The sequence below is a fragment of the Ostrinia furnacalis genome, unplaced genomic scaffold, assembly GCF_004193835.3.
Source record: "Ostrinia furnacalis isolate ACB-3 unplaced genomic scaffold, ASM419383v2 OfSCF1329, whole genome shotgun sequence".
NCBI lineage: Eukaryota > Metazoa > Arthropoda > Insecta > Lepidoptera > Crambidae > Ostrinia > Ostrinia furnacalis.
The window spans coordinates 16,612-43,887 of NW_021131568.1; the positions used below are offsets into that span (position 1 = coordinate 16,612).

General features: G+C 35.7%; 1 protein-coding gene across 1 annotated transcript; it reads right to left on the bottom strand.

The window, feature by feature from the left end:
• Positions 1–485: 485 nt before the first annotated feature.
• LOC114352343 (collagen alpha-2(XI) chain) lies at positions 486–26,965 on the bottom strand (the record flags this gene model as incomplete). The annotated part of the gene is made up of 4 exons (XM_028303925.1): positions 486–1,022; positions 3,626–3,749; positions 21,649–21,833; positions 26,763–26,965. Coding segments are annotated over 4 exons (623 nt in total), but the record flags the coding sequence as incomplete, so codon positions are not given.
• Between the last annotated feature and the right edge of the window lie 311 nt (positions 26,966–27,276).

A 27,276-nucleotide genomic window follows, 5' to 3' on the forward strand; every position in this document is an offset into this window, starting at 1 on the left:
CTATTTTTAGAATTCTATTACCGTTACCTACTTATACGTAAGTTATTGTAAGAAACAGCTTATAAAATGATTTTGATTTATGTAAATTAAATACGTAGCAGTTTTCCGAATACATACTACTTATTTCTACTTAAAATATTTTAAATCACACACCAAATATAAATATCATCACGTATCTTTGAAATTTTGAGTTTCTGTTAGTATTATACAAGTACACTTTCAATTGTCTATCTACACTGAGCTATTTCCAAGAAACTTCAAACAGATTTTCTCATTTTTACATAAAAGTGGTCCTATTATACGCAATACTAATCTAACGTTATAGTTTTTACAGTAGAAACTATTTTTATATCTTTTTTATAAAATACTGATAATAGAACTAATTAATTTCAATACTTATTTTAAATAAAAGGTTAAATTAAGTATTATAGTCAAGAAACATGTGAAAATAATATTTATAACTATACATTTTTAAGCCCTATATTTTATACTGACTAAATCAAGAAGAAAACTAAGAGAAATAATATTACTTCCAGAACTAATACATGACGTCATGTGAATTCTAGTATTTTAAAATACGATTTTAATAAAAAAAAAAGAAGATTTAAGTACAAAACCAGTCGTAAAAACACAAAATGATACGAAAAATACTTTCCCTATTAGCGCACGTAGGTATGTTAATAAAAACCTTCTTCTATAAAAAGAAGGTTAATGTCAACTGCATAGATTAGATACTGTCCACATAGAAAATACAAAAAAAAACATTTCAAAATCACTGTCAGCCGAAAAAAAAAACAAAAGAAGACCACTACGTACTGTCCGTATAAAAACAGCTGAAAAAAAAAAGAAGACCACTACGTAAAAACCGGTAACTTACGATTTACAAAACTTGCTATTCCCAGTCCGTGTAGTTACGTGTCTCGCAGCGTGACGTAAGGGGTCGACAGTCCGGTCGCCTGGCTGGAACACTGTTTTTGCGCCTGTCCAGCTTTTGGCACCAGAACCAGTTGCTCCAGGTCGCCCTGTTACCAAAAAGTGTCATCGTAAATCAGCTGATTTAATCTGGTAGCGAAAGCTTAATTTTGATGTAGGTTTGCGTTCAGCAGATATGGGGTGAATAACAATTTATTTTTGTTACGGAATGAGTAATGCATCCTTGCATTTTAAAATGATTACTGCTTCAAATCTAATCTGTCTAGAATAAAACTCTTAAAAACTCTACTACTACATTGCATTGACTTTTGACTATGACTTTTTACTTTAACTTTGACAATAATTATACTATTGAGTAGGGATACTTTACAAAACTTAGGCTGGGTTGCACCATCTTACTTTAACTTTGACAAACTTCAAAAATCTGTCAAAACCATACAAAAAACACCGGTTATCGTTATAGTTACGGTCAAAGTTAGGTGGTGCAAGTCAACTCAGCCTTAGAGTAAGAACAACCATGAGATTCTGTTTACTGAGATTCATAGATTTATCATCTCAAAATCAAAGAAAAACCATTATTTAAGATCAAAGATTTGCATTCCATCCAGAAATCTGAAGGCAGCAATTTTCTCTGATTTATTTGTAATTGAATCAAATGTTTTATCTCTAATTTTTCATATTAGCATTCACTTTAAGCAAAGTCAAGATCATAACAGAGAAATTATGGAGTAGGCTTAAACGTAAAAACTTTTAACAACTAGGAAAATGGTTGTTTTGAGCCTGTAGAATCATGTTCGTTTTTACTTTTTTATGAAAATCTATAATAACTCAAAGGTGACTGACTGATTGACATAGTGATCTATCAACGCACAGCCCAAACCACTGGACGGATCGGGCTGAAATATGGCATGCAGGTAGATGTTATGACGTGCCTACGTCTCGTAAAATCCATCCCTAAGGGGGTAAAATGGGATCCACGCGTACGAAGCCGCGGGCGGCCGCTAGTTGTAAAATAAACACTACTTTCACAAGCCATCTAACAAATTAATATCAGGATTAGTGTCCTTCCAAAGACTCAAAAAATAATCTTTCAAAACAAAGAAAAAAGGGAAAATACTACTAGACTACTGAGTTCTAAGAAAATTTATTACAACTCTATTGTTGAGATAATATGAATTTTGCAAAATAATAATAATTTTCAGTTTCAAGAATAGTTTGTTTGATAATCTGATACCATGCAAGGTAAGTATAACTGAAAATAACCCTGCAGTAAGAATACCTAATGATATTCTGTGACTGTAGGGTTAGGGCTGTATGGTAGAGCCATACACCAAAATAGTTCAACTAACACAAACTATAAATAGACTATTTTGGTGAACGTTATCGTAACATAAGCGTATTATTAAGCTTGTGTGTAGGAGTTAGCACTATAATAATATCTTTACGACGAGTTACTAGTAACAGTACTTGAGGCTACATAGAAACCCCCTTTTATTTCTTTTATAAATTAATAAAAAGTTACACGTATAATTTATGGTTAAACAAACTTACCTTAAGTGAAGTTTGACCGTAATTATACGAGTCGCTGCATCCGAAGAGATTTTCATATTTACCAGGTAGTCCACTTCTCATTGTACTAGGCATCGAACATTTTAGAGCATACAATTCAAAAAAGTACTTGTTATGACTCGATATCCGGCGGTAGTGGGGCACGCTTACGTCACACCCCTCCAACCGTCGAGTCGTCATTCATTTCAGAGTATGATTTCGCTAAAGTTAAGTAAGGGTAAGTTAAGTGTAAACTTAGGGGTAGGGCGGGAATGAAAATCTCTTCGGATGCAGCGACTCGTATAATTACGGTCAAACTTCACTTAAGGTAAGTTTGTTTAACCATAAATTATTTTTTCAGTTATTTTCCAACACAAGAAAAACCGGGTCGTTAAGGTATGTTTTATTTGCATTGTATTATTAGTATTTGAGCTATTCTACAAAACGAATGTAAATTTATTAGTCTACGTCTATTAGTTTCGACGTAATTGTTGAACAAAGATACCCCTTCCCAGCGGTTTCCATAGCGCACGCGACATGCGAAAATGCACTGCCTGAAAGAATCACACAACCTATTCCGATTACTATGGAAATCGCTGGGAAGGGGTATCTTTGTTCAACAATTACGTTGAAACTAATAGACGCAGACTAATAAATTTACATTCGTTTTGTAGAATAGCTCAAATACTAAAAATACAATGCAAATAAAACATACTTTAACGACCTGGTTTTCCTTGTGTTGGAAAATAACTGAAAAAGAAGTGAAAAAAGTAATGTATTTTTCTAATTCAATCCATTCTTACTCCTATAAAATGTATGAAACTTGTGTCTGCTTTCTTCTTCAACTAATAGATAATTTTATTGGCTATCGCATGATATAAAATATTTGCCTATTAATGTTAAGCTACCCACGCTTTCACTTGTTTTTTAAAGAAGAGGTGTAAACTAAAAATTAAAAACTTAAATCGATGTAATTTTTCGAGAAATTGGTCAGGCCCCAAATTTGAAGTATTTTTATCGATAAAATTGTCCCTAGATTTTGCCCTTAAAGTTTGATCACTACAAGCCCGGACACACTGTATAAATATTTGCGCACCCTTTTCGCGCTTGGCCTACGATTTTATTTAATAAGGCTCCTACTTACCGAGAAGAGATATCCTATAATGAGATCAGCGTCCCTCGGAGTGTCTAAAGCGTCCTTTTCAAGGACATCGGTCCTCAGCCAGCGGCAGTCGACGTACGCTCGCACGGTGTTGTCGTCGTGAACGCTGCACAAATAAGAAATAAGTCAATTGATAGTTGAAAAGGGCGGTGTACACGTTACGATTTTTATCTGACCTTTAAATAATTTAATAGACGTTTGCAAATTCTGTTCATTCGGGAATTGACAAAACATAGCGAATCGGCTAGTGAGAACTGACAAAATATTAGGGCAACAACTATTCGAGGGTTTGTTTGTCAACTACTAACAGATTGACTTTCCAGATTAGTAAATATAAATTTTCCAAGTGCACCAAAGTTACAAAGGTTACGTTTTTTTAAATCTTATTTTTGCTCCCATTGTATGTCAAAATTAAAGTTTTTTTTTTAACTTACAACTGATGGATAAACTTGAAAAGAAAAATAATCTTTGTTTTCTTCTTTTACAGCCTTTCTACTGACATTCGTTTAACATAGAAGACCGCTTGTCTTTCATCATTACGTGCAATATTCAACATTTCAATAATTAGCATGCATCACCTCTATTTTTTTTAGAATTTTATACCCCGTAGTTATAAAAATAGAGGGGGGGGGACATACTTTTTACGACTTTGAGAGCTGATATCTCAAAAACCGTTCACTTTAAGAAAAATGTTTTTTAGAAAACTTTATATCATTTTAAAAGACCTTTCCATTGATACCCCACACGGGTATGTACATCGAAAAAAAATTTTCATCCCTCAGTTACATGTATGGGGGGCCCCACCCCCAATTCTTTTTTTTACTATTTAGTGTCATAATTTTGTAGCGGTTCATACAACACATATTCCCATCAAATTTCATCACTGTAGTACTTATAGTTTCCGAGTAAATCGGCTGTGACAGACGGACAGACGGACAGACGGACAGACGGACAGACGGACAGACGGACAGACGGACAGTCATCATTGTGATTCACGATGAGTGATGTTTTTTGCAATACGGCGCGATTCCTCGCAGACTGCAGCTTGGCAGGCACTTTCGTTGGCGGAGCACTTACTTGCGGCCTTGATCCGGTCTCCTGATTCCCCAACAGGTAGCCATTATTATCCTCCAAATGTCGCGTCGCTCTAGACGACGTAATAACTGTGTATTTTATCGAAATGTTTACTTTTATGGTCTTTTCACATTTAAACACACACGAAGCACACACTTATTCCAATTTAATTTAATTTAATTTTTGCGGCACGAACGAGAAATTTCGATGTTACGATGCCCGCACTATCGAAGCGAATGACGACTCGACGGTTGTAGGAGTGTGACGTAAGCGTGCCCCACTACCGCCGGATATCGAGTCACAACAAGTACTTTTTTGTATTGTATGCTCTAAAATGTTCGATGCCTAGTACAATGAGAAGTGGACTACCTGGTAAATATGAAAATCTCGAGGATGCAGCGACGAAGTATAATGGGACTATTCCCACCTCTCTTTTCCACCGCTGCAATTCCTGTGTAGCCAGGATCTACAGCTTGACCGCCAATAAAAACCCTATCAGTGAAGGTCAAGTTTGTCCCGGAGGAAAGTTAAATTGTCATTGGACCCGCAATGAAATTAATTAGAAGAACATAGGAGGAGTTCGAAAGTTACACGTAGGTTGAGCACCGTATAAAATGTACATTTCCTAACTAATAATAACTTTAAACGTTGTGATACGCGCCTGTAATTTTTATTAGTAAGTCTACTGCATCATTTTACTGTGGCATATAGATGTTCTCTTCCTTAATGAATACTTGATTACTTGAATCCCCTTTGATAACGCCTAAGAATATCGAGTTCGAAGAATTTCACATCAAATGAAATCTAACTTTAAACATGTGAAAGGCTCAATTAATAAGTAAGTATATTCACTTCCACTTATTTATTTATTTATTTATTTATTTATTTATTTATTTATTTAAGGACAACCAACAAAACATACACCATACATTCACAGTATCCTTATAAATAAATTAAGCTAAGGTGTTGCCTTAATTAAAGGTTGCCACGACATGCACAGAATGTTGGAAAACAGTAACGTTGCCAAAGTGACAGAATGCAAAACAATAAATTATTTACTAACCGTCGGAGTATACAATTCAGAAATTTGTTTTTTGAACTTACGTAGCGAAGATGACATATCAACGCTGGCCCCGGACGAACGTGACAGGTTGCTAAATTGTGACTGAATCCTGTTGATAGAGGAGAAATGACCCAGATTTGTCCTAAAACCATTTGCTTTAAACGGCAGATACCTGGACAACCGAGCTAGTTTGAAGGGAACATTGAATTTAATCCGTCCAATGAGATCAGGACAATCTATGTAACCATTTATTATTTTGTATAGGAATAGACTATCCAATATTTTCCTGCGGTCTTCCAAGCTATACAGTTTAAAATAATTTAGGCGTGTATTGTAGCTTGGGAGCTGTTTAGCTAATTTATGTTGATATGACAAATGCCAAAGAAATCTCTTTTGTATTGATTCAACTCTGCGTTTATGTATTTCATAAAAAGGAGTCCAAACGACACTACCATACTCTAATCCCGACCGAACCAGTGAGTTGAAAACAGCAATTTTGCTCGATGCCTTTCTGAAATCCCGACAATTTCTAAGTATGAAACCCAGCAACCTAAAGCCTCTTGTGACTATTTTATCGATATGCACGTGAAAACGCAGTTTATTATCAATGTAGACTCCAAGGTCTCGAATGACATCAACTTCTCGTATCACTTGGTTGTCTATATTATATGAATTAAAATATTGATTCTTATTACGCGAAAAATGTACAAAGTTGCATTTAACTTGTGCTTAAACTGTGTGCTTACGTTTTCTTTTGATGTATTTCTCAAGTATTAGAAAATGTTGTAAAGAGAAAAGTTCAAAACTACTCCCGTGGTATTAAGTCTTTTTAACAAAGAGGCTTATATTTGAATCATTGTTTAAGGCCTTTGTTTAGTTCAATTTAGAGACTTATCATAAAACAATAAACTATACAGGGTGTTAGGTAAATGGGTATATGAGCCGACACTAGCCCATGTTAACATATGCATATAACATGGGCTAGTGTATTTTAATTTTCATACAAAATCTGATTTTATAAATTTTATTTTGTATGAAAATTTTAATAATTAAAATGATGATATCAAATGTCTGACTTCACATACCATTTATATGCATATTATGTTAACATGGGCTAGTGTCGGCTCATATACCCATTTACCTAACACCCTGTAGAATACAGTTCGTTGTTTCGTAATATGGCCCTTAAAGCCATATTATTGTGTTGTCTTCACTGTAAGGTCAAAGTACTATGTAAATTCGCGTAACCTTAAGGCCGGGACTCCGGTATTCGGAAATAATTCCGAATCTTACGGAGCTCCGACAAACAGCCAATTCAATCCGGCGCTTTGCTCACACAGAATTTGAAATTCGAATGTCCTGAATACTAAAGGTCTAGCCACAGAATAATAATAAGTACTACGTACAGAAGTTTTACTTCGCGAAGGTATTTAAAATAACACAAGTAAACACGATTTTTGAGTCTGAGTTCTGTAGTGCTGATTTTGATTAATTTTGTCTAACTAAACTAGGAAAAAATACTTTTATCTAATAAAGTTTGCTTTTGTAGCAACTAGAACGAAATTTCAAATTTTAAGAAAATCGAATAATTGTAATTCAATCAAATGCGAAAACAAGAGATATAACTTTAATTTATGTGTTAATCACTTTTATTTACAAAGAACAATAAAGATAAACGTCAAAATACTTAAAATGAAACAGAAAGAAGCTTTAAAAATGAAGATTTTTTTGTTTTTCTTCTGTTTATATAGGAACTTTCACGTATTAGATTCCAAATGTCACCCATCATGTTTTCATTATATTGTCCTTGATAATGTTGTTCAAAATTCATCACATCTTGATGAAACCGTTCTCCTTGCTCTTCTGAATATGCCCCTAAGGCCCAGAACAGACGGTGAAACGCAACTGCAACGAAACTGAAACTGCTAGTTACTTTTGAGTTGCATCTAAGTTTCTGCCATAGCGTCCGTAGAGAGACCACACATGACGCGACCAGTTTGAAACTTTCAGTTTCAGTTTCATTCATCAGGAAGTTGCAGTTTCATTGCAGTTGCGTTTCACCGTCTGTTCTGGGCCTAAGTTATCTTTAAACTCTTCTAAGTGAGCATCTAGCATATGTACTTTAAGGGACATTCTGCAACCCATGAGTTTGAAACTAATAAGCATATTAGAAATAAGATCTTTATAGTTTGCAGCTTTTTTATAGCCAAGAAATCCATGGATTACTGCTTTAAGACTGAGCCACGATTGTTTTTCGTGGGCGTTCAGTTACTCTGAGAATTTTTCACTGGCCATTATTTTTTTAATTTATGGATCGACGAAAATACCAGCTTTAACTTTTTCATTGTAAAATGCACAAAAGCAAACTTTATTTGCTATGCATAGAGCCTCTGGGTACTTTTAGATGTAGACAATCAGAAAATATCAATTAAATAACAAACTCAAAAAAAAAGTTTTTTTTTGTTGACTTGTGTAATGATTGCTCAATGTCATTAACAATATGGTGTAATTTAGCCTGTCTCAAGAGTCAAGCACCATTTTGTTGACAAACGTCAGTGATCGGCATTGCGCCGAAGCTATAGGGCTGACTTCGGTAAAATGATGTGACGTGAGGTGCCAAACTGCGGAAAATGGCGGAGGAAATACATGATTTAGCATGAATTATCATGAATAACATTAACTACTTATTTACCTCTCAGTGTCTTGAGGCAACTTAAAAAAGTACATTCTGTGTTTTTATTATTATTTAGGCAGTTAAATACTGCACAGTATTTAGTACACCATTTTCTTCATTTACTTCCATCATACACAAGAATACGCGTGCGTGAGTCAATGTTCGCTCGTATGTGAGGCCTTGTCGAATAGTATCCTGTAGGTGGGCCATCGTGCGTGTTTTGTTTTCGATGTAAACTCGCGGAGATGAACAGGCCTGATCTAGCTTTTAACTCAGTCAGTGTTAGAGGTATGGGTGCTTTTGTTACATCAAATGTCAGATCTCCTTCAGATTTATACAGAGTGGAATTTTGTAATGCCACCTGGAGGGAAAGTACTCTTAGATTAATAATGTAGATAGAAAATTTTACTGAAAGAAACATTCCTTTATTTTTTAAAGAAAGAAAACTGCATTCAGTTTTTCGAAAAAAATGTTTTTCGAAACAATTTTCTGTACAAAATTAAAATAATTTAGGATTTCATAGTTTTCCTTTCATTTGATTTATCAAGTTTGTTAGAGATATTTCATCCTTATACCTACTTAACCCTAACAATCGATGCAATAAAAATACAGGCTGTAATTTTTAACAGATTTTAGTTGGTGCGATTTCCGGGTGTGGCAAGCAAATTTTTGGAAATCTTTGAATGCAGTTCTATTTATTTTCAGAAATAAAGGAATGTTTTCATTGAGAAAAACAAAATTCCATCCTGTATACCTTGTCACGTCATAAAAATATGTCAATATTAGACTGAATGTCAGACTGAGCTAAACGCTAGACTTTTATAATAGTCGTCTAGCAGTCAACTCCAGAACACCTTTAGGCCACTAGCCACCTGGTAACAGTTAATATTTCTTGTGTTCTAGAACATAATTTATTTATCAAAATTACATACGAGAATTGCTAATACTAGGTACCTAAACTAGGTAATCCTGTACTTGTCTTAGGGAGAGACTAGAGTTTGAGATTTGAATAATAACTTGTTTAATAAACTCACTCATTCAACAACTCATTTTAGGTAAAAGGCAACACATAGCCCTGCTTTACCGCCTAAAAATAATACATATTTTGTCGATATATTTTTTTTAAAGATTATTAGCAATTTGTATTGCCCAAATTACTAATAGTCCCATTAGCCCCTCGTGTTAAGCTAAATAAGCTTGTGTTATGAGTGGGCTCACCACAATAGTCGAGCGCGGTGGGATTCGAACCCGCGATATTGGCAAATGAGTGGAAACTACACTCAGCGGCACGGAATTTGGCCCAAGCCTAAACAACCAGATATGAGGCCAAATAGGTGTTGTATACCTAAGTTTCGTGTGACATGTTAACAGAACATTTGTTTTTGTTAATTTAAGAGGCTAGAATAATAAAAAAATGCGTCTGTTTAACTTTTTTGACTCTAGAAACGCATTTCGTTGTTGGAGCGTAAAGAGTACGGGTAAGTTTAAATTCGATATTAAATGTTGTAAGGGTTTGGCGTTTTGTTTTTTGTTTCTAAATTAATCTTAGGGTTATTCTCGTTTCCATAATTTGAGAATAATGTCCATTACTTCAGCTCAGGTTGCTCAAATAGTGTTGCTTAGAAGTCAAGGGTGTATGCAGCGGGAGATGGCTGAAACTTTGAATTTATAGCGTACAAACTTAAGATACACGGTAAAAAGGCATGACCAGATCGCCTTTTACACAAGAAGACCAAGAAATGGGGAATTAAGGAGTAAATCAGCTCGCGATGCCCCGATAATCGTGCTTGCAATATCAAGAAATCGGGTTCTCACTACGTTTGAGATACGCCAGCGTTTACAAACAGCAAGCCCAGTGAATGTTAGTGAGCACACAATAAGAAGAAGGATGGAGGATCATAACCTGCATACTCGAAGACCAGCTCGAGGACCAGAACTTCTCCGATACCTCCGCGAAGTGCGACTTACGTTTTCTAGAGAACATGCANAGTTTCTAGAGTCAAAAAAGTTAAACAGACGCATTTTTTTATTATTCTAGCCTCTTAAATTAACAAAAACAAATGTTCTGTTAACATGTCACACGAAACTTAGGTATACAACACCTATTTGGCCTCATATCTGGTTGTTTAGGCTTGGGCCAAATTCCGTGCCGCTGAGTGTAGTTGCTTGTGACTAATGAAATATAAGATTCCTTATAAGCCTCTACAAATAAAAAGCACCTGATTACTTTATTCCAACACTAGCGGCCGCCCGCGACTTCGTACGCGTGGATCCCGTTTTACCCCCTTAGGGTTGGAACTTTGTAAAATCCTTTCTTAGCGGATGCCTACGTCATAACATCTACCTGCATGCCTTTCAGCCCGATCCGTCCAGTGGTTTGGGCTGTGCGTTGATAGATCACTATGTCAGTCTGTCAGTCAGTCACCATTTTGATAACAATTTAGAGAAGCATTATTCAGGGTTACATAACAAAAACAAATTTGGAAAAAGTGAAGATTTGTGGCAACACGAGTAAAAAGACCGTCACCGGGAGTAGAATTTTTTGTTTTTTTTTAAATGCCTATTATTTTGACAAAATGCCACATAGATTTTTTTTATATTTTTCTGATAACCAGCATAACTTGCCTCAACACCTAGTTCCGGCTTGACGTTGCATTACGGGACACCCTGTATATTTAGATAAATACAATACCCAATAAATACGTGCAATGAGCCTACAGGTGCGACTATTGAAAAATTTATCAGTCCTATACAGTGTGTCCGGGCATGTAGTGATCAAACTTTAAAGGCGTAATCTATGAACAATTTTATCGATGAAAATACTTCAAATTTGGGGCTTGACCCATTTCTCGAAAACTTACATTGATTTAAGTTTTTAATTTTTAGTTTACACCTCTTCTTTAAAAAACAAGTGAAAGCGTGGGTAGCTTAACATTAATAGGCAAATATTTTATATCATGCGATAGCCAATAAAATTATCTATTAGTAGAAGAAGAAAAGAGACACAAATTTCATACATATTATGGGAGTAAGAATGGATTGAATTAGAAAAATACATTACTTTTTTCACTTATTTTTCAGTTATTTTCCAACACAAGAAAAACCGGGTCGTTAAGGTATGTTTTATTTGCATTGTATTATTAGTATTTGAGCTATTCTACAAAACCGGACAGACGGACAGACGGACAGACGGACAGACGGACATGACGAAACTATAAGGGTTCCGTTTTTGCCATTTTGGCTACGGAACCCTAAAAACGATACAGCATCGATATGCGTTTACGTTTGCATTGATTCTTAAGAGCGATTGCTTTGCGAATACGAGACAAGAGCTGCATCGGACAAGCGCTTGTTAGCATTCCATAATTGTAATATCGCGATGCAGTCGTTTTGCAGTAAGCTGTAGCGAATACCCGGTATTAAGAATACTCTAAGGGACTAGTATGCGACTTAAAAGACTTTATCCTCCTGGGGCCTGGCGTCATATATTTATTACATAAAACAAAAAAATATAAATCAACGCTATCTGTTGAAATTTACCAGAACTTTTACGTTAGTTAGTTAGATGGTGCATCTGTCCATCATTCTTAGCTGTGATTGGCGGTTCTATATTGGCTCACATAAAATTCTAAATCCTATTCTTTGTCTTACTACCGATTTGTGTTCATAATAATCTCTCTTCATAATTTTATTTTTCATACTTTTTTTATTCATACATTTTTATTACTACCAACGGAGCTCATAACAGTTAGTAATCATAATTTTTTTATCAATACTGTTACTGCCAAGAACCATTTAAAATACATAATTTTTATTTTCAGATCTTTTTTCTTCATAACATTATTGTTTTAATTAATAATGTTGTTACTAAGAACATACTTCAACTCATAATGTTGTTGTTCAGAATAATTTACTTTATAACATACGTATTACTCGTATCTTTAAAAAAATCATATTAATTTAATAAAGTAAATAAGCATGCAGAGCATGCAGCACGAAAGCAAGCAAGCAGCATGCATTGGTATCTCCTCGTCTCCGGCGCTGCGGGATGTGCAGCCCTTCCGCCCTTGCGTAACGAGGCTCAGGCACCCACGCTTGCTTCCGCAGCTTCGGCTTCGTTACAGCGGGCGAGGGCTGCCCTCCCTCCGCGCCTCCGGCTTTTAAATTACACTCTAGGGTTAGGGCAGACAAGACTACGTGGAGTCGGTTTTGCAGCGATTCGTTTCTGTCACGTTAGTTTTGTGGCACAAAATGTTGCCTGTTTTGGATCATTTCAAATTAATATAATGTTAAAATACGATTTAATACGAATATAGACATCGTGATTTTCAATAATATGGATAAATACACTTATGAGTAATAAATTTATGAAAACAAATATTAGGATACATCACATTTATGAATATTATAGTTATTTATTCGAATGATTATGAGTTTCGATCATTAGTATAGAAAAATATATGAAAACAAATATTAGTAAAAACTAAGTGTATGATTAGTGATATTATGAATATCAATGATTATGTTTTTAAATATGTAGGTTTTAAATTTTTTATGAAGAATGATCATTATGGTATCAAATTGTATGAGAAATATTTTCGGACCTCCAATGATAGGAATTGAAAAGTTATGTAAGAAAATGCGCTACCGTTTTTGGCTAGTGAAGTGACATTTATATTTTTTTATCTTTAATTGAACTAGCGACGGCGCCGCGACCGGGAACAAGTGGTTAGTAATAATGAAATTTTTACTAAAATATGAACGATTTCTATAAGCCTTTGTTATTATTAGTTTTGGGATTTGAACTGTTTTATTATCTGAGTATCACTGATTGTGGAAATATGTATGAAAACTACGAAAACCATGGTGAAATCTGAATGTCATACAGGTATTACATGAGGTCCCAATTACTAGTGTAAACTGACAGAGCCCAGTGTAATACCTGTATGACATTATACATTTTCTATTAAATAGCATACAATCTGATTTTATTTTCTTATTTGTTTAGGTAGACATATGCGAATATAACATATTAGAACACTCAAAACTCAATTTTACTGGTAAAGTCGGCCCAGAAGTATTATCAACACCTCAAGTCACTTTGATTTTTTTTTATGAAATTAAAATAATTTCATTAGGCACTTAATCAAATTGTTTTTAATTTTTTTTATTGCTATTGACCTTATCTACATCACTTAATGTTAATTACACATTGGTGTGATGCATTTTTTTATCACGAGGATTTTTTAATTTGAGTCATCCTTATGATCTGCAATAAAATTTTGAAATACTATTTAAAAAAAAATAGAGATGCAATGTTATTGCCCAAAAATGACATAAAACTTGATAAAGAATCTATCTAGCTACATTTTAACGAAAAGGTACTTAAAAAATAATAATATTTGCATCCACTGCATAGAAAAAAGTAAGTACAGGCAGAAAAAAAATTAAAAATATGTAATAGCCTGACCAGGAACATAAAAACCCTCGCCATGTTACGGAAAACTAATGGTACTAATTTCTTTTAATGGCAACAGTAACTGAAAACTTCATTGACATGTCACCTTGCAGGTCAGTCTATTGTTGTCAAAGTGTAAACAAACTTTATTTTAAATGTTTGCAATTGATTTTGTGAATTAAATTGCTAAAATATTTTTATAGTCGTGAAAGAAAAATGGTTCACTATGTGTTAATGTATTTGTCGAAGAGAAATACTTAGGGTTCGGACAATATTTTCATTGAATAATGTTTCCGACAAAGGTTGTCAAATTGACTGACATGTTTATCGTATAGTACAGTCCACTATGAAAATTAGCTGTAGTCTGTTTCAACTACCTATTTTAAAGTTTTTTGTCACTTTCTAAGTTTTGAATTTTATGGAATTGGGAAAGAAGTACCGAGTTTGAAGCGTTCATGAGCAGACATTGCAGTTGAATATTCAAGTTCTGAATTTGATTATTGATGAATAATAAAATAAATCCTACTAGCTCGATTGATGGTTTCATTTAATTTATTTAAACCAGGTTACCTTTAGTAATATTTTTCGTTAATTTATGAAAATATCAAATTAGCCCGTAATCCTGAATCCTGATACATAAATTTAGCCTATTAATTTAACACATGTACGACTGTACTCAGTGTTGCACTATCAAATGCAATTGAAGCGCCTCTATGCCAGGGTTTTTATGTTCCTGGTCAGGCTATAAAAAAAATTTTTGGCATCTCAATATATTTCAAAAATCGATTCAAATTCGTTGTAGATAGTCAAGAAACCTAACTAGGAATTACTTTTGTGCAATTTATTACGGGACATCCTGTACATGAAATAAAAAAGTCGTTGACATTGGGAACCGATGTCGTAAATATATGACATTGAGAAAATTGCCGTTTTCCAGATAAAAAAAATATTTTATTTTTTAAGATAATTATATCAATTATTAATACTATTTGGATAGTTTTCATATGAATTCACGATAAAAATAATTCCCGGGCCCCAGGAGGCTATTGTCCTCGTTTGGTAAATTGGAGAGGGAAACAAACAAATCGTGCTCCTGCAGTGTTGATAAATGATCTGAATTTTAAGATGATGAAGGATCGCTGCCAAATACAAAATTTAAAAATAGATTCAAGCTTTTAAGAGTTATGTCGTAAAAAAAATATCAAATAAAAATCACTCGCTAATAAAGTTTCTGTCACCCTGCTAGTAACTTAGGCTGGGTTGCACTATCTTACTTTAGCTTTAACAAACGTCAAAAATCTGTCAACCTCCATACAAAAAACACTGGTTATCCTTATAGTTACGGTCAAAGATAGGTGGTGCAACTCAGCCTTAGTATCTCATCTGTAAGATATTTAACTCAGTTTACAGATCTTAAGATAGAGATAGGTATCTGTAGGCCATGCACGCCCCGATAAACTTTTATGGTGGCATTTTATCGATTTTAGACGATAATGATTTTATCATGGTGCGCATTCTAACCTGGCTGACAGAAATAAGTCACTGTTAACGAAAAAAGTCACCGGTAACCAGCATCCAATTTAGATCTAACTTTTTGTTAAAATTTTTTTGAAGAATCTGATTCCAGTGAAACTAGTAAGTAGTACTTAGTAAGTATTTTTTAGATTAAAACCTGTGTACCTACCATGAGTTTACGTTAGGTGTGCTCGCTAGCGAGTACGTCAAAAATCTCTATGAAGATTTTGTTTCTTGAAAGTAGCCGCTAGGGGCGCTGCACAATATGTCACACAATTAATGTCATTTTTTTACGCAGTCGCTAGCGAGCACACCTAACGTAAACTCATGGTAAGCACACTGAATCTGTATTGAATAGTTTTTCCTAACCTACAAGTAGCAAAATAAGTAAGTATAACATATTTTACGTGCCCTTATCCGATTGGTTGGCCCACGGAAGGGTTATGGGCCCCACGGGAGTCGGTGTTCATCGCTCAGTGTCACTGAACCTTCTGCCTTCACTGGTGATTTATGGTACAAACAATGTACAGTGAACTGTACATGTTTGTAGCAATATTGCACTTATTGCTAGTAGATAAGTTTGTGTTTAGCTGTGTGCGGTCGACTGTACGTTTTGGTAAAAGAGGTTGTGGCTTTTAGGTTTTCTCTACACTTTATTTAAAAAGACAGCTGGAAATTGTTTTGTAAGATATCCTACAGATACCCTACAGACTTTTAGTCGGCCGATACTTGGGTCGGGCTGTTAATCAGTATGAACATGTATGGAAGTGCGCACATTACACCGATTTGGTATCGGACGATTCCTCATAGAAATTGGAAGCCGATACAACTATCGCCTGGCTAAAAGTTGGTGGTCTGCGGGAGTCTAACTATGACTTTAAAATATTAATTAAGATCAGCTGTGCAAACCCTGTTGCCAATCAAAAGTAGGAATCGCCCTTTTCACTACTTTCAATCAATAGTGTTATGCCCGTTTTCACCATCAATCACCAATTTTAAGTGACTTATGAAAGCAAAATTCCCGTTATATGTGTTACCATAGGGGTCACTTAAAAATTAGGGATTGATGGCGAAAACGGGCATAACACTATTGATTAAAAGTAGTGAAAAGGGCGATTTCTACTTTTGATTGGCAACAGGACTTGCACAGCTGATCTAAATTAATATTTTAAAGGGTAAAGTTTGCAATTTGTGTTTTACTACAGTCAAAAAATCATTAACAAACTCATTAATTGCTCGAAATTGATCTTGACAAAAAAACACAGACTTTAAGGCCGGTTGCACCATCTTAAATTGACTTTAACAAACGTCAAAAATCTGTCAAACTCAGCCCAAGAATTCCACATAAAACGGTTAACGTACTTATTATCCATCTCTTGACCGCTTTTTCACGTAAAACATTTTTTTGCTTCGAAACTTGCTGCAGGTTTCATTAAAGGCCGGCACAAGAGCCCTCAAGTTTTTACCCGGCCAACTTAAACGGGCACATACCTATCCAGTGAGTGAGAATATTTTATTTATATTTCTCATATTATAATTTTGTAAATTACGTAATGTTGTCAGCTTGACGGGGTTTTGTATGCCTCGTGGAATCGTTCGACGCCGCATAACTTAGGTATAATCGATAATAATATTATGAGGTACCTACAGACTTTAATAGAGAAATTATTTACAAATTCAAGTCGTGGAATGCGCGAATAATGAAGAGAAAGAAAGATGAGAAAAAAACAAAACAGTAACGAAAGTATTCGTTGAAAAATAATGACGTTTCTTGGTGGCCAGTGTCCGCCAATTAAACGTAATGTGATCAAAAGAGCTCGCAAATAAAAAAAATGTGTAAAAATTGAAAAATAAAACAAATCAGTAATGAAATTATCAGTAGAAAAAAGAATGTTATTTCTTAGTGGCCAGGGTATAGCCGCAAAACATAATGTAATTAAAAACGATCATGAATTAAAAAAATCCATTTTCAGTTAAACAGTTGGAGAAAAATATTTTATCGCGGTAAAAAAACCATTATGTGCCGGCTTAAGAACAAAGTATGTGGACATTTAATTCGATTAAGTAAAGCCTACATCAGAAGCTAGGTTCGTAAATAAAATGAAAGTTACGTAAGTAATCACGTATAGCTAGTTAGGTTCCGTACACCGGACGTAGGTCGATGGACTCTGCCTGTGTCACTCTACTTCCGACCTAATGGCACCGGATGACAGCGTGTGTCTTTTAATGGGTAGAGCTTTTCGGGCAAGTAAGTTCTTCACATCCAATGAAGTATGATACAAATTAAGCTGTAACATAATAAATAAAGTAAAATTGTAGAGATAAAAAAGATACACGCCGTTAGTCGCGTAAATACATCGCGAGAGCGGCATTTTTTTTACAATTTTATTAATGTTATAATCTCAAAATATTTTAATTATAACCTTTAATTATAGCCGTTGAAAACTATGTAATTGTGACCTAATCCAATAACGAATTTAATAAAACTAAGATCTTTATATTCAAACGTTTGACGTTACTTTCTTCAATTAGAAATTGAATCGAAATTAAATAAATTGCGTTAAGGTAAGTAGGCATCAATATTTACTGACGTTTAAAGTGTTGGTGCAATCGACATGACGTGACTTGTCGAACCGAGATTAAAAATTTATTTTGCGCATATTTTTAATAGCTACGAGAATTTTAACCCAGATGTGTAACAAAATTTTCCAAGCGCTAAATTTTTCTAGACTATTTCGTCCGCTTATATTATGGCTATCTAACTTTGAAATACTGTGTTTACTCGTTGTTTTTAAACTCAAAGTAAGCTAAATAAATTATTTACGTAACCGTTTAGGGTAACGTGTTTATTATGTCTGTGGTAACGTTATTCGGTAAACCCGAGTCAATTAGGTTAACAAGGTTGATTTAATTTTCTCTTAGAAATATTTTGCCACGTTAATAATAATGAAGGTGTAAAACATACTTTAATTTTTACAACTAGGATAAGTTCGACATAATTTTGTTTAAAAAACATTTTGTATGTTATGTATGTCTTGCTGATTGTATACTTTTATGTCATATAAAAAGTATTCTATTGTATTCTATAGTAACTTTAATTAACTACATCCAGCATTCTAACCATTTAATATTTTCATTCATAATCTTAAACCAGTTTTAGCACTACTATTGTTTCAATCTAATCCAACGAAATCCCGAGAACTAAAATTAATTTAAGGACCTGAAAACTGTTGACAAGCTCTCGGGATTTCAATATTTTAGCCTGGCAATTAGCAAACGATGCTGAAAACTGAAATGTAGGCTTTTATTCTTTATCCAAGGCTTAAGAAAAAGTTGACACGTGATTTTAATTAAACGTCTAAAACAGCCTAATTTTATTCTAAGTTTTGAAATTCGTTGCTCACAAAATTAAATTAGGCTAAGTTGCGCCACCAAAATTTTACCGTAACTATAACGATAACTGGTGTTTTTGTATGGAGTTTGACAGATATTTGACGTTTAAGTAAGATGGTGCAACCGAGCCTTTAGTCTTATATGGGACAGTAACACTGTTTTTGGCTTTATTTTCGACTTAGTTTTTAAGAAAAGATGTTTTCTACTATGTTTGTATTAGTTTAGCTCCTCACATAATTTCAAAAAATATTTTAGTATTTTAGGTCACCCCTAAGCCGCCTATTTAGTTTTATACACACATAAATGACCTCATATTAATCACATTTACCAAATCATGCGGTAATTATCTATACTAATATTATAAAGCTGAAGAGTTTGTTTGTTTGTTTGTTTGTTTGTTTGTTTGTTTGGTTGAACGCGCTAATCTCAGGAACTACTGGACCGATTTGAAAAATTCTTTTTGTGTTGGATAGCCCGTTAGTTCCTGAAGGCTTTAGGCTATTTATCATCACGCTAAGACCAATAGGAGCGGAGCACCAATCAAGAATATTTCAAATCAGTGAATTTTTTCCTTTTGAGAGCTGACGCTGCGTAAACGGTTAAAGTTTCGCAAAAATCATGTATGACAGGATTGTTCCCCTTTAAAAGTTCTTTAAAAAAGTTCGCGGTAGCATATGTCTATCTTTTAAGGTTGGCTCATAGTAACCATTTTTATGCAAAAAAAAATCTGTCTTAAAATAATGCATTATTTGCGAAGGTGTTTTTATAAACATGATATTAATCCTTATCCAAATAAATAAATTATTCACCACAAGTATTTAATTTTAAACATTCTTGCCCTTTACACCATTCGATTTCAATAAATATCTTAGGAGATATCGCAGTTTTAAAATCACATCGCAGCAAAATAATGATCAAGTACTACGCGCGCTACTGATGGATCAATGCACAGCCTAAACCGCTGATCGTAAAGACCTGAAACTTGGACGGTGTGTTCTTTGTATGACGTAAGCATCTGATAAGAAAGGATTTTCCAAAATTCTACCCCTAAGGAGGTAAAAAGGAGGGGCAAAGTTTGTATGAAATAACGAGATTCCTTCGTCCAATCTACTTAAAATTTTGCATAAGCATTCTATAACAGAATTAATGGAAGACGTGTTTCGTATTTTAGTGAAATGCACCCCCTAACTATGTTAAAAAGGGGTAGAAAGTTATTTTAGTGGTGATTTGCTTCAAAGTTGATATTAATTACTCATTAGTGCATTTTTTTACAATCATGACGTCATGTTAACGACTACCATACTCTAGGGGCCTCCACTTAACCTCGGAGTGGGTGCCCGCTGCGTGCGCTCGCCCAACAATGCATAGTAATGCATGAAAGTCATGCCGCGGGCACCTGCTTGCGCTGTATACATAAACTCATTTTCGCGCGAGAGTTTTGGCGGAGGCCCTTGAGGTAGTGGGAGTAGTCTTGAGGAAAAGCTCCTTCTCCCACGGCCAGTGGCATGCTGGAAGCTTGGTGATTCTAGCACCCGTAGGAAAATATAAAAAAAAGTTTACCAATAATACTGCGGTCGGTGTAGTTTTCGATTTCGTTGTAAAAAAATAATACCACCGAGTAACTTTCACCGGATCAAAGGCCGAGCTGCATATTCATAAAATATAAGAAAAAAATATTTTCATGTTTATTTAACCTGATTATTATATTTTAAAAGTATTCAAACATTTTGATAATAACGTTAAAACCTTTAAAAATAATCGTATGAGAACGTTTTCGACTTCTCCACGGACGAAGTCGCGGGCAAAAGCTATTTGTAAAATAATTAGACTAAATGATTAAAAGTGCCTACCCAAAGTCATTATTCCACGCGGACGAAGTCGCGGGCACAGCTAGTTCATAATAACCGGCGATTATTCATAATTTTCACATTTATCACTTTGATCGTAACAGTTATATTATATGCCGTATTAGTATGGAAATGTTATATTATTCTACATTACATTATTCTTACATTAATCTTTTTATTTTCAGTCCAATACAATATTCAATTCATTAAAGTCGCGGCGAGCTTCTAGTATAACTTAAAGGCAATAAATATTTGCTCTGCTTAGCCAAAATATGCTGGCATTTTCATTTAAGGACAAACCGTCTTTGCCAACAAAGAATGCATGTGTAAAATCCTCTTTGTTGCGAGATTTCAAATACAATGGCTACAATAGGTATGCGCTTAAACTTGAATTTCATTGACTTTATATTCTGTAGTTTGGAGAATATTTAAACTGAGCAAAGATAATGAAAGATGCTTTTTAAGAAAATAGTAGTAGATATTATTATAACTTTGTTACAAAAATGATACGTTAAAATATTTAAAAATCTATTTTTTCAATAACGGCATATCGGCATTTGCAAAAATGACATGTTGGTTGATATGTTGATTGAACCAAAGTAGACTGTAGAGACATTGCCTTGAACTAATTTGGAAAACGAATGCAACTGTAGCCAAACTAAGTAAGATAATCTTGTAGCATACATAAATAATGGTCGTTAGAGCGGTCGTCTGGTAATTTGCTTATTACAAGCTACTTCCAAGGATGTGTGAAGAATCTCGCCTGAAGTAGCAAGCTTTCAATGACAGAAAATGCCTGGTAAGAACCTATGTCTTCGTCTTCTCCACATCATCATCATCATTTCAGCCATAGGACGTCCACTGCTGAACATAGGCCTCCTCCAATGCTTTCCATGTTGACCGATTGGTAGCGGCCTGCGTCCAGCGCTTCCCTGCTACCTTTATGATATCGTCGGTCGGTCGGTTGGTTTCTCTACATACCTGATAGCAATATGATGCCAGCGAAAGTCATACAGCGGGACAGCCAAGTAGATGGACCTTGAGGACCCTGATCCCGCATGTACCAGCCTCGCAGCCCCTCTCCCCGCCAGCTCGAGAGAGAGGAAGGACCCTGTCCTCCGTCTAGAGCGGAGGGAGAAGAGGGTCCCTTGGCCGTAGCCGCCGCTCTGTGGAGGAAACATTTGATCAGTATTTAGCCCTTTTATGGCATTGTTAGAACCAGTAAATAAGGGGTTATATTGAGTGGTTCTAAGATGGAAAAAAGTTGTAAAAAAGTAAGAAGACTATGGAATAAAACCTAAGTCATCTAAAGACTACTTAAATACCCGTCTCTTAGTCCTTAATATTGTCCTAGATCAGAATCTTAATATTGTCCTAAATTAGAATCTATTGTCCTAGATTTGGTTCTAAGTATGAGACACAAAGGGCGTGTCCTATTCTTGGAACCAAATCTAGGACCTCTATTAAACGCCCTTTGCGTTTATTAAACTATAGAAACTGGTTTGTGGCTGCAGTTATTACAAATTTAATGATTCATTCGCAACAGGAGGATCGCATTAGGTTATTGACCTGCTAAGATGGTATAAGTTGGTGAAAATAAAATAAATAAAAACTTTAAAATTATCACTTCACGGGATTTATTTGCAACAATGACCATGACTCGTGCCACCGAGCCGAAACGTCGGGAGGGTAAATATTTTATTTACCGTTAAAATAGATATTGTTGCAATAAATCCCGTGAAGTGATAATTTTATAGTAAAAATGCAACATAATAGTTTATAATATCAAAGCCTACATAGGTAGGTACATAAGTGTATTTCGAGCAACCAGTATTAAGTTCTACTACATCAATTGGCTTCTATTTTAAATAGTAAAACGTATATCCTACATCATTTGCGTCGTAAAAGATAATGGAACACAAATTGAGAAAATAGCTTCATAGTAGCACTGTGTAACATTATGTTGAACATACACAAACACTGTAAGTATGTCATTTCGTATTTCGCTATTCCATGTTTGCGTTTAATACGACCCGACAACTGTTAGTTGTCCCGGGCGTGAACCACAAAATACAAAGTAACATCCAAACAATGTATTTTATCTAGTGTTGGATTAATTTTCTCCAGATTTATGAGGTGAGCGTGCATATTATTTTATGGCTGTTTTATGTATTTTGTGTATCATTTACTTGTATTTATAGCTGTACAGTAATAACGTCACTTGGTATCGGATATGAGTAACTCAGCAAATTTACCATCTTCAATTCAGTAACTCTGACTCGGTAAACCAGTTTACATAAAGTCCCTATTAGACTATTATGTCAATCGAATTAACTAATTTTTTTGGTTTTAAGTCTTGGATATGGATAAAGTCACCGTTATCAGAAACTTATACAAGTATTTTTTTAAATAACTTAAAAAAATCTAACTGCTTATGGTGCGAATCGAATCCACGACCTTTCGCTTGCCGGGCGACTACTCTTCCATCTGAGCTACTTAGACACTGGATGAACCTGTCGAAATTTTCAAGTGTCAATACGCTTTTACGGCCACCTTAGGCAGTTCAATTTTTTCAAGTTATTTTAAGAATTTAGATCGAGAGGCAAATTTTAACGCCAGAAAATTTTAATAATTATACCAAGCAAACTGGTACAGTCTACAGATTCGTATTATTTTACTTAGAAATTATTTTGTTCAAGGCAGCCTATAAAAATATTCGGGCCTGCTCGGAAAATATCAAGGTCTCGTGAAATAAACGCTTTATTCTGAACACCGAAGAAATATCAAACAATTGTGATTGAGATAAGGTTTACTGAAGAAATAAATTGAATTACTTTAGGTGACAAATAAGCCGATTCTAGAAACAATGTCTAAGGGAACAAATAACTAGGATTTTTCGCTCTAGAATTTCCGAATTTTCGACTCACAGTATCTTGAAGATATTATAGATTTGTGGAAAAACCCTGAATTAAAAATATCCGGAAAAGTTGACATTGTGAAAATAAGACCTTAACTTTAATTTAACATTTAGCTGACATTGAAAAGGATAAGACAATGTCTTCTTTTATTGGTGTTATTTTTACATACATTTTAAAATTGGTTATTTTAACTACGAAACTGGGCCTTAGTAACACGTAACAAACCTGTGAAATTGTAAGTAACATCATTTTATGAAGATTGATCGATATAAAGAAAGAAAAATAGTTGTATTTGACTCTCGCCTCCATCAGGTTGGTATTTTTGTTTCAATATCCATCCATCCATCTCATTTTTAAATGATTACCTGAGATATTATAAATTTATAAGAAATAGCTTTCAGCCCGCGGCTTCGTTTGTTAATTTTGTTTGTTACAGAAAAACTTTATCGCGCGCGTCCCTGTTTCGAAAACTGGGATACAAACTATCCCATATCCTTGCCCGGGATCCAAACTATCTCAATACCAAATTTAATTAAAATTGGTTCAGAGGCTTAGGCGTGAAAGCGACACAGACAGACAGAGTTACTTTCGCATTTATAATATTAGTATGGATTCAATTGGCTCGTGCCGTGATATTCTAATATCGAATAGTTACGCAGCTAAGCCTCCTAAATGAGCAAATATATGAGAAATATTGATGAAATTGATATGTGCTTTGAATATGAGTGACACGTGTTCAACAACAATAGTTATGAAAACAAAACACAGCCTTTTATGTAAACAGTTCAACAAATACCATTTAAGATTTTCATTATAACAAGTTTTTAGATCATTTGTAAGAATAAATACTTTAAGCGAGTATAGATCGTTAATCATCCAAGACGAAGACGCGCCCCACCATTCTTCCGCGAATGTTTGAGTATTACCGGTATACGTTAAATCATCCATAAGTGCACACGCAGACTACAAAAATGACGCTCGAATAGTTTGGATCAAACTCCCTGTACCCCGCGCTTCTTTTGACCAAAAATTAGTAGGGCGCGTCTTCGTGGATGAAACGATCTATATTAACTACTGGCGATCCGCCCCAACTCTACTTATTACCATGTAAACCTGCCTTTATAATTACTCTTTGTTTTTTCTGAAAACGGAATTAAAATCCGTTGCGTAGTTTAAAAGATCCAAGCGCACATTAGCAGGAGTGACTTTGTTGTGTACTTTGAGTATGTAAACATGCAAATGTGAAAACGAAATAGCACGACATGTTTGTACTTTGTATCAGAAGATGGATGGCTTCTAAAAGTTTCCCCTCTCAGACCTTAACCACGGATATTAGTAGCGGGGATTCCCTGGGGAATTTGTTTTTAAAGTCGAAGAGCTTATAATGATTCCAGTATAAAGATAAGATAGAAGAAGTTACAAAAACTTCAACTGACTTTCTATTCAAATAAATCTTTAAGGAAAGACTTTATAAATGTTTCGTAATCTAGAAGTTTTCAATCCTTTAAAAAAGTTGTTTAGATATCGAATAGAGGGTTTACAGATCAAAACGGGTACTTTCTACTGGTTGAACCTAAAAAGTCTCTATAGTTCTGCATAACTGGTTCCTAACATCTAGAAGTAACTAAACTAGGTAGAGGTCTTGTCTTTAGTTTATTTAGGTCCCACCCACTCTAGGAAATATTATGCTGCCTGCTGCGAAGAGTTTTGACGAAGCGATCCAGATGTAAGGTTTGGTCGCAAGCTAAACGTGTGAGATCTTTCCAGAAAGGCATCTTACTACTTCCAAATCAACCCTAAACTCACCTCAGGCCGTAGCTTCAGAGAGACAAACAGCGTGAACTTCCTAGGAAACGTGCTGCCCGCAGCAAAGAGCTCCGAAGAAGCGATCCAAATGAATTAGAACGCAGACTGAACGCGTGCGTTCTGCCCAGGACTGCATCTTTCCACTTCAAAATCAACCCTAAACTCAGGTGTAACTCACTGAGGTGAGTTTTGGGAACGTGATGCCTGCCGCGAAGAATTCTGATGAAGCGATCCAGATATAGTAGTTTGGTCGCAGGCTGAACGCTTGCGTTCTGTAAGGGACTGTATCTATCTACTTACCGATGTACCGAAATTGATACCGATCAAGCTCACCTCAGGCCGTAGCCTCAATGAGACGAACAGCGTGAACTCCCTAGGAAACGTGCTGCCCGCAGCAAATAGTTCTGACGAAGCGATCCAGATGCAGGAGTTTGGCCGCAGGCTGAACGCGTGCGGTCTGTCCAAGACTCTCTCTACTTTAATATCCAGCTCAAACTCACCAGGCCGTAGCCTCAGAGAGACGAACAGCGTGAACTCCCTAGGAAACGTGCTGCCCGCCGCAAAGAGCTCTGAAGAAGCGATCCAGGTGTAGGAGTTTGGCCGCAGGCTGTACGCGTGCGGTCTGTAAGGGACTTTATCTATCTATATAAATATCAAGCTCACCTCAGACCGTAGCCTCAGAGAGACGAACAGCGTGAACTCCCTAGGAAACGTGCTGCCCGCAGCAAAGAGCTCCGAAGAAGCGATCCAGATGTAGGAGTTTGGCCGCAGACTGAACATCTGCGGTCTGTCCGGGACTATATCTTTCTACTTCCATACCGAGCTTAGACCCATCTCAGGCCGTAGCCTACTTCATTGTCCAGCTCAGACTCACCTCAGGCCGTAGCCTCAGAGACACGAACAATGTGAACTCCGTAGGAAACGTGCTGCCCGCCGCAAAGAGCTCTGAAAAAGCGACCCAGATGTAGGAGTACGGCCGCAGACTGAACGCGTGCGGTCTGTAAGGGACTTTATCTATCTATATCAATATCAAGCTCACCTCAGGCCGTAGCCTCAATGAGACGAACAGCGTGAACTATCTAGGAAACGTGCTGCCCGCAGCAAATAGTTCTGACGAAGCGATCCAGATGCAGGAGTTTGGCCGCAGGCTGAACGCGTGCGGTCTGTCCAAGACTCTCTCTACTTTAATATCCAGCTCAAACTCACCTCAGGCCGTAGCCTCAGAGAGACGAACAGCGTGAACTCCCTAGGAAACGTGCTGCCCGCCGTAAAGAGCTCTGAAGAAGCGATCCAGGTGTAGGAGTTTGGCCGCAGGCTGTACGCGTGCGGTCTGTAAGAGACTTTATCTATCTATATCAATATCAAGCTCACCTCAGGCCGTAGCCTCAGAGACACAAACAATGTGAACTCCCTAGGAAACGTGTTGCCCGCAGCAAAGAGCTCCGAAGAAGCGATCCAGATGTAGGAGTTTGGCCGCAGACTGAACGCGTGCGGTCTGTCCGGGACTGCGCCCCAGCGCGCCTGAGCTGGGTGGAAGTTGCGGCGGGAACTCGGCGCGAGGGGGTTTATTGTTCCTGGGTAAAAAAATATACATTTAAAATCCCTTCTAAACGTCTACGATTTAATCCAGACACCTAACCCTCAAAATCAAAAAATCTAAATCAAAATTATCTTTATTTGTATAGACTAATTAAATTAGTACTTACAAATCGTCAAATGCTCTTAAGGAGCCTATACATGTCTCAGGAGCCTCAGATGCCTTTTAAGAGTTTGTTAAGTTGGGTAAAGTTGCTAAAAAGGGTACTTTTTTATGATAATCTTTGAAGCTGTTGTTTGACTCTACTTCATGGTACTCAGAAGACTGTTTATACTGTATTCTTAATTT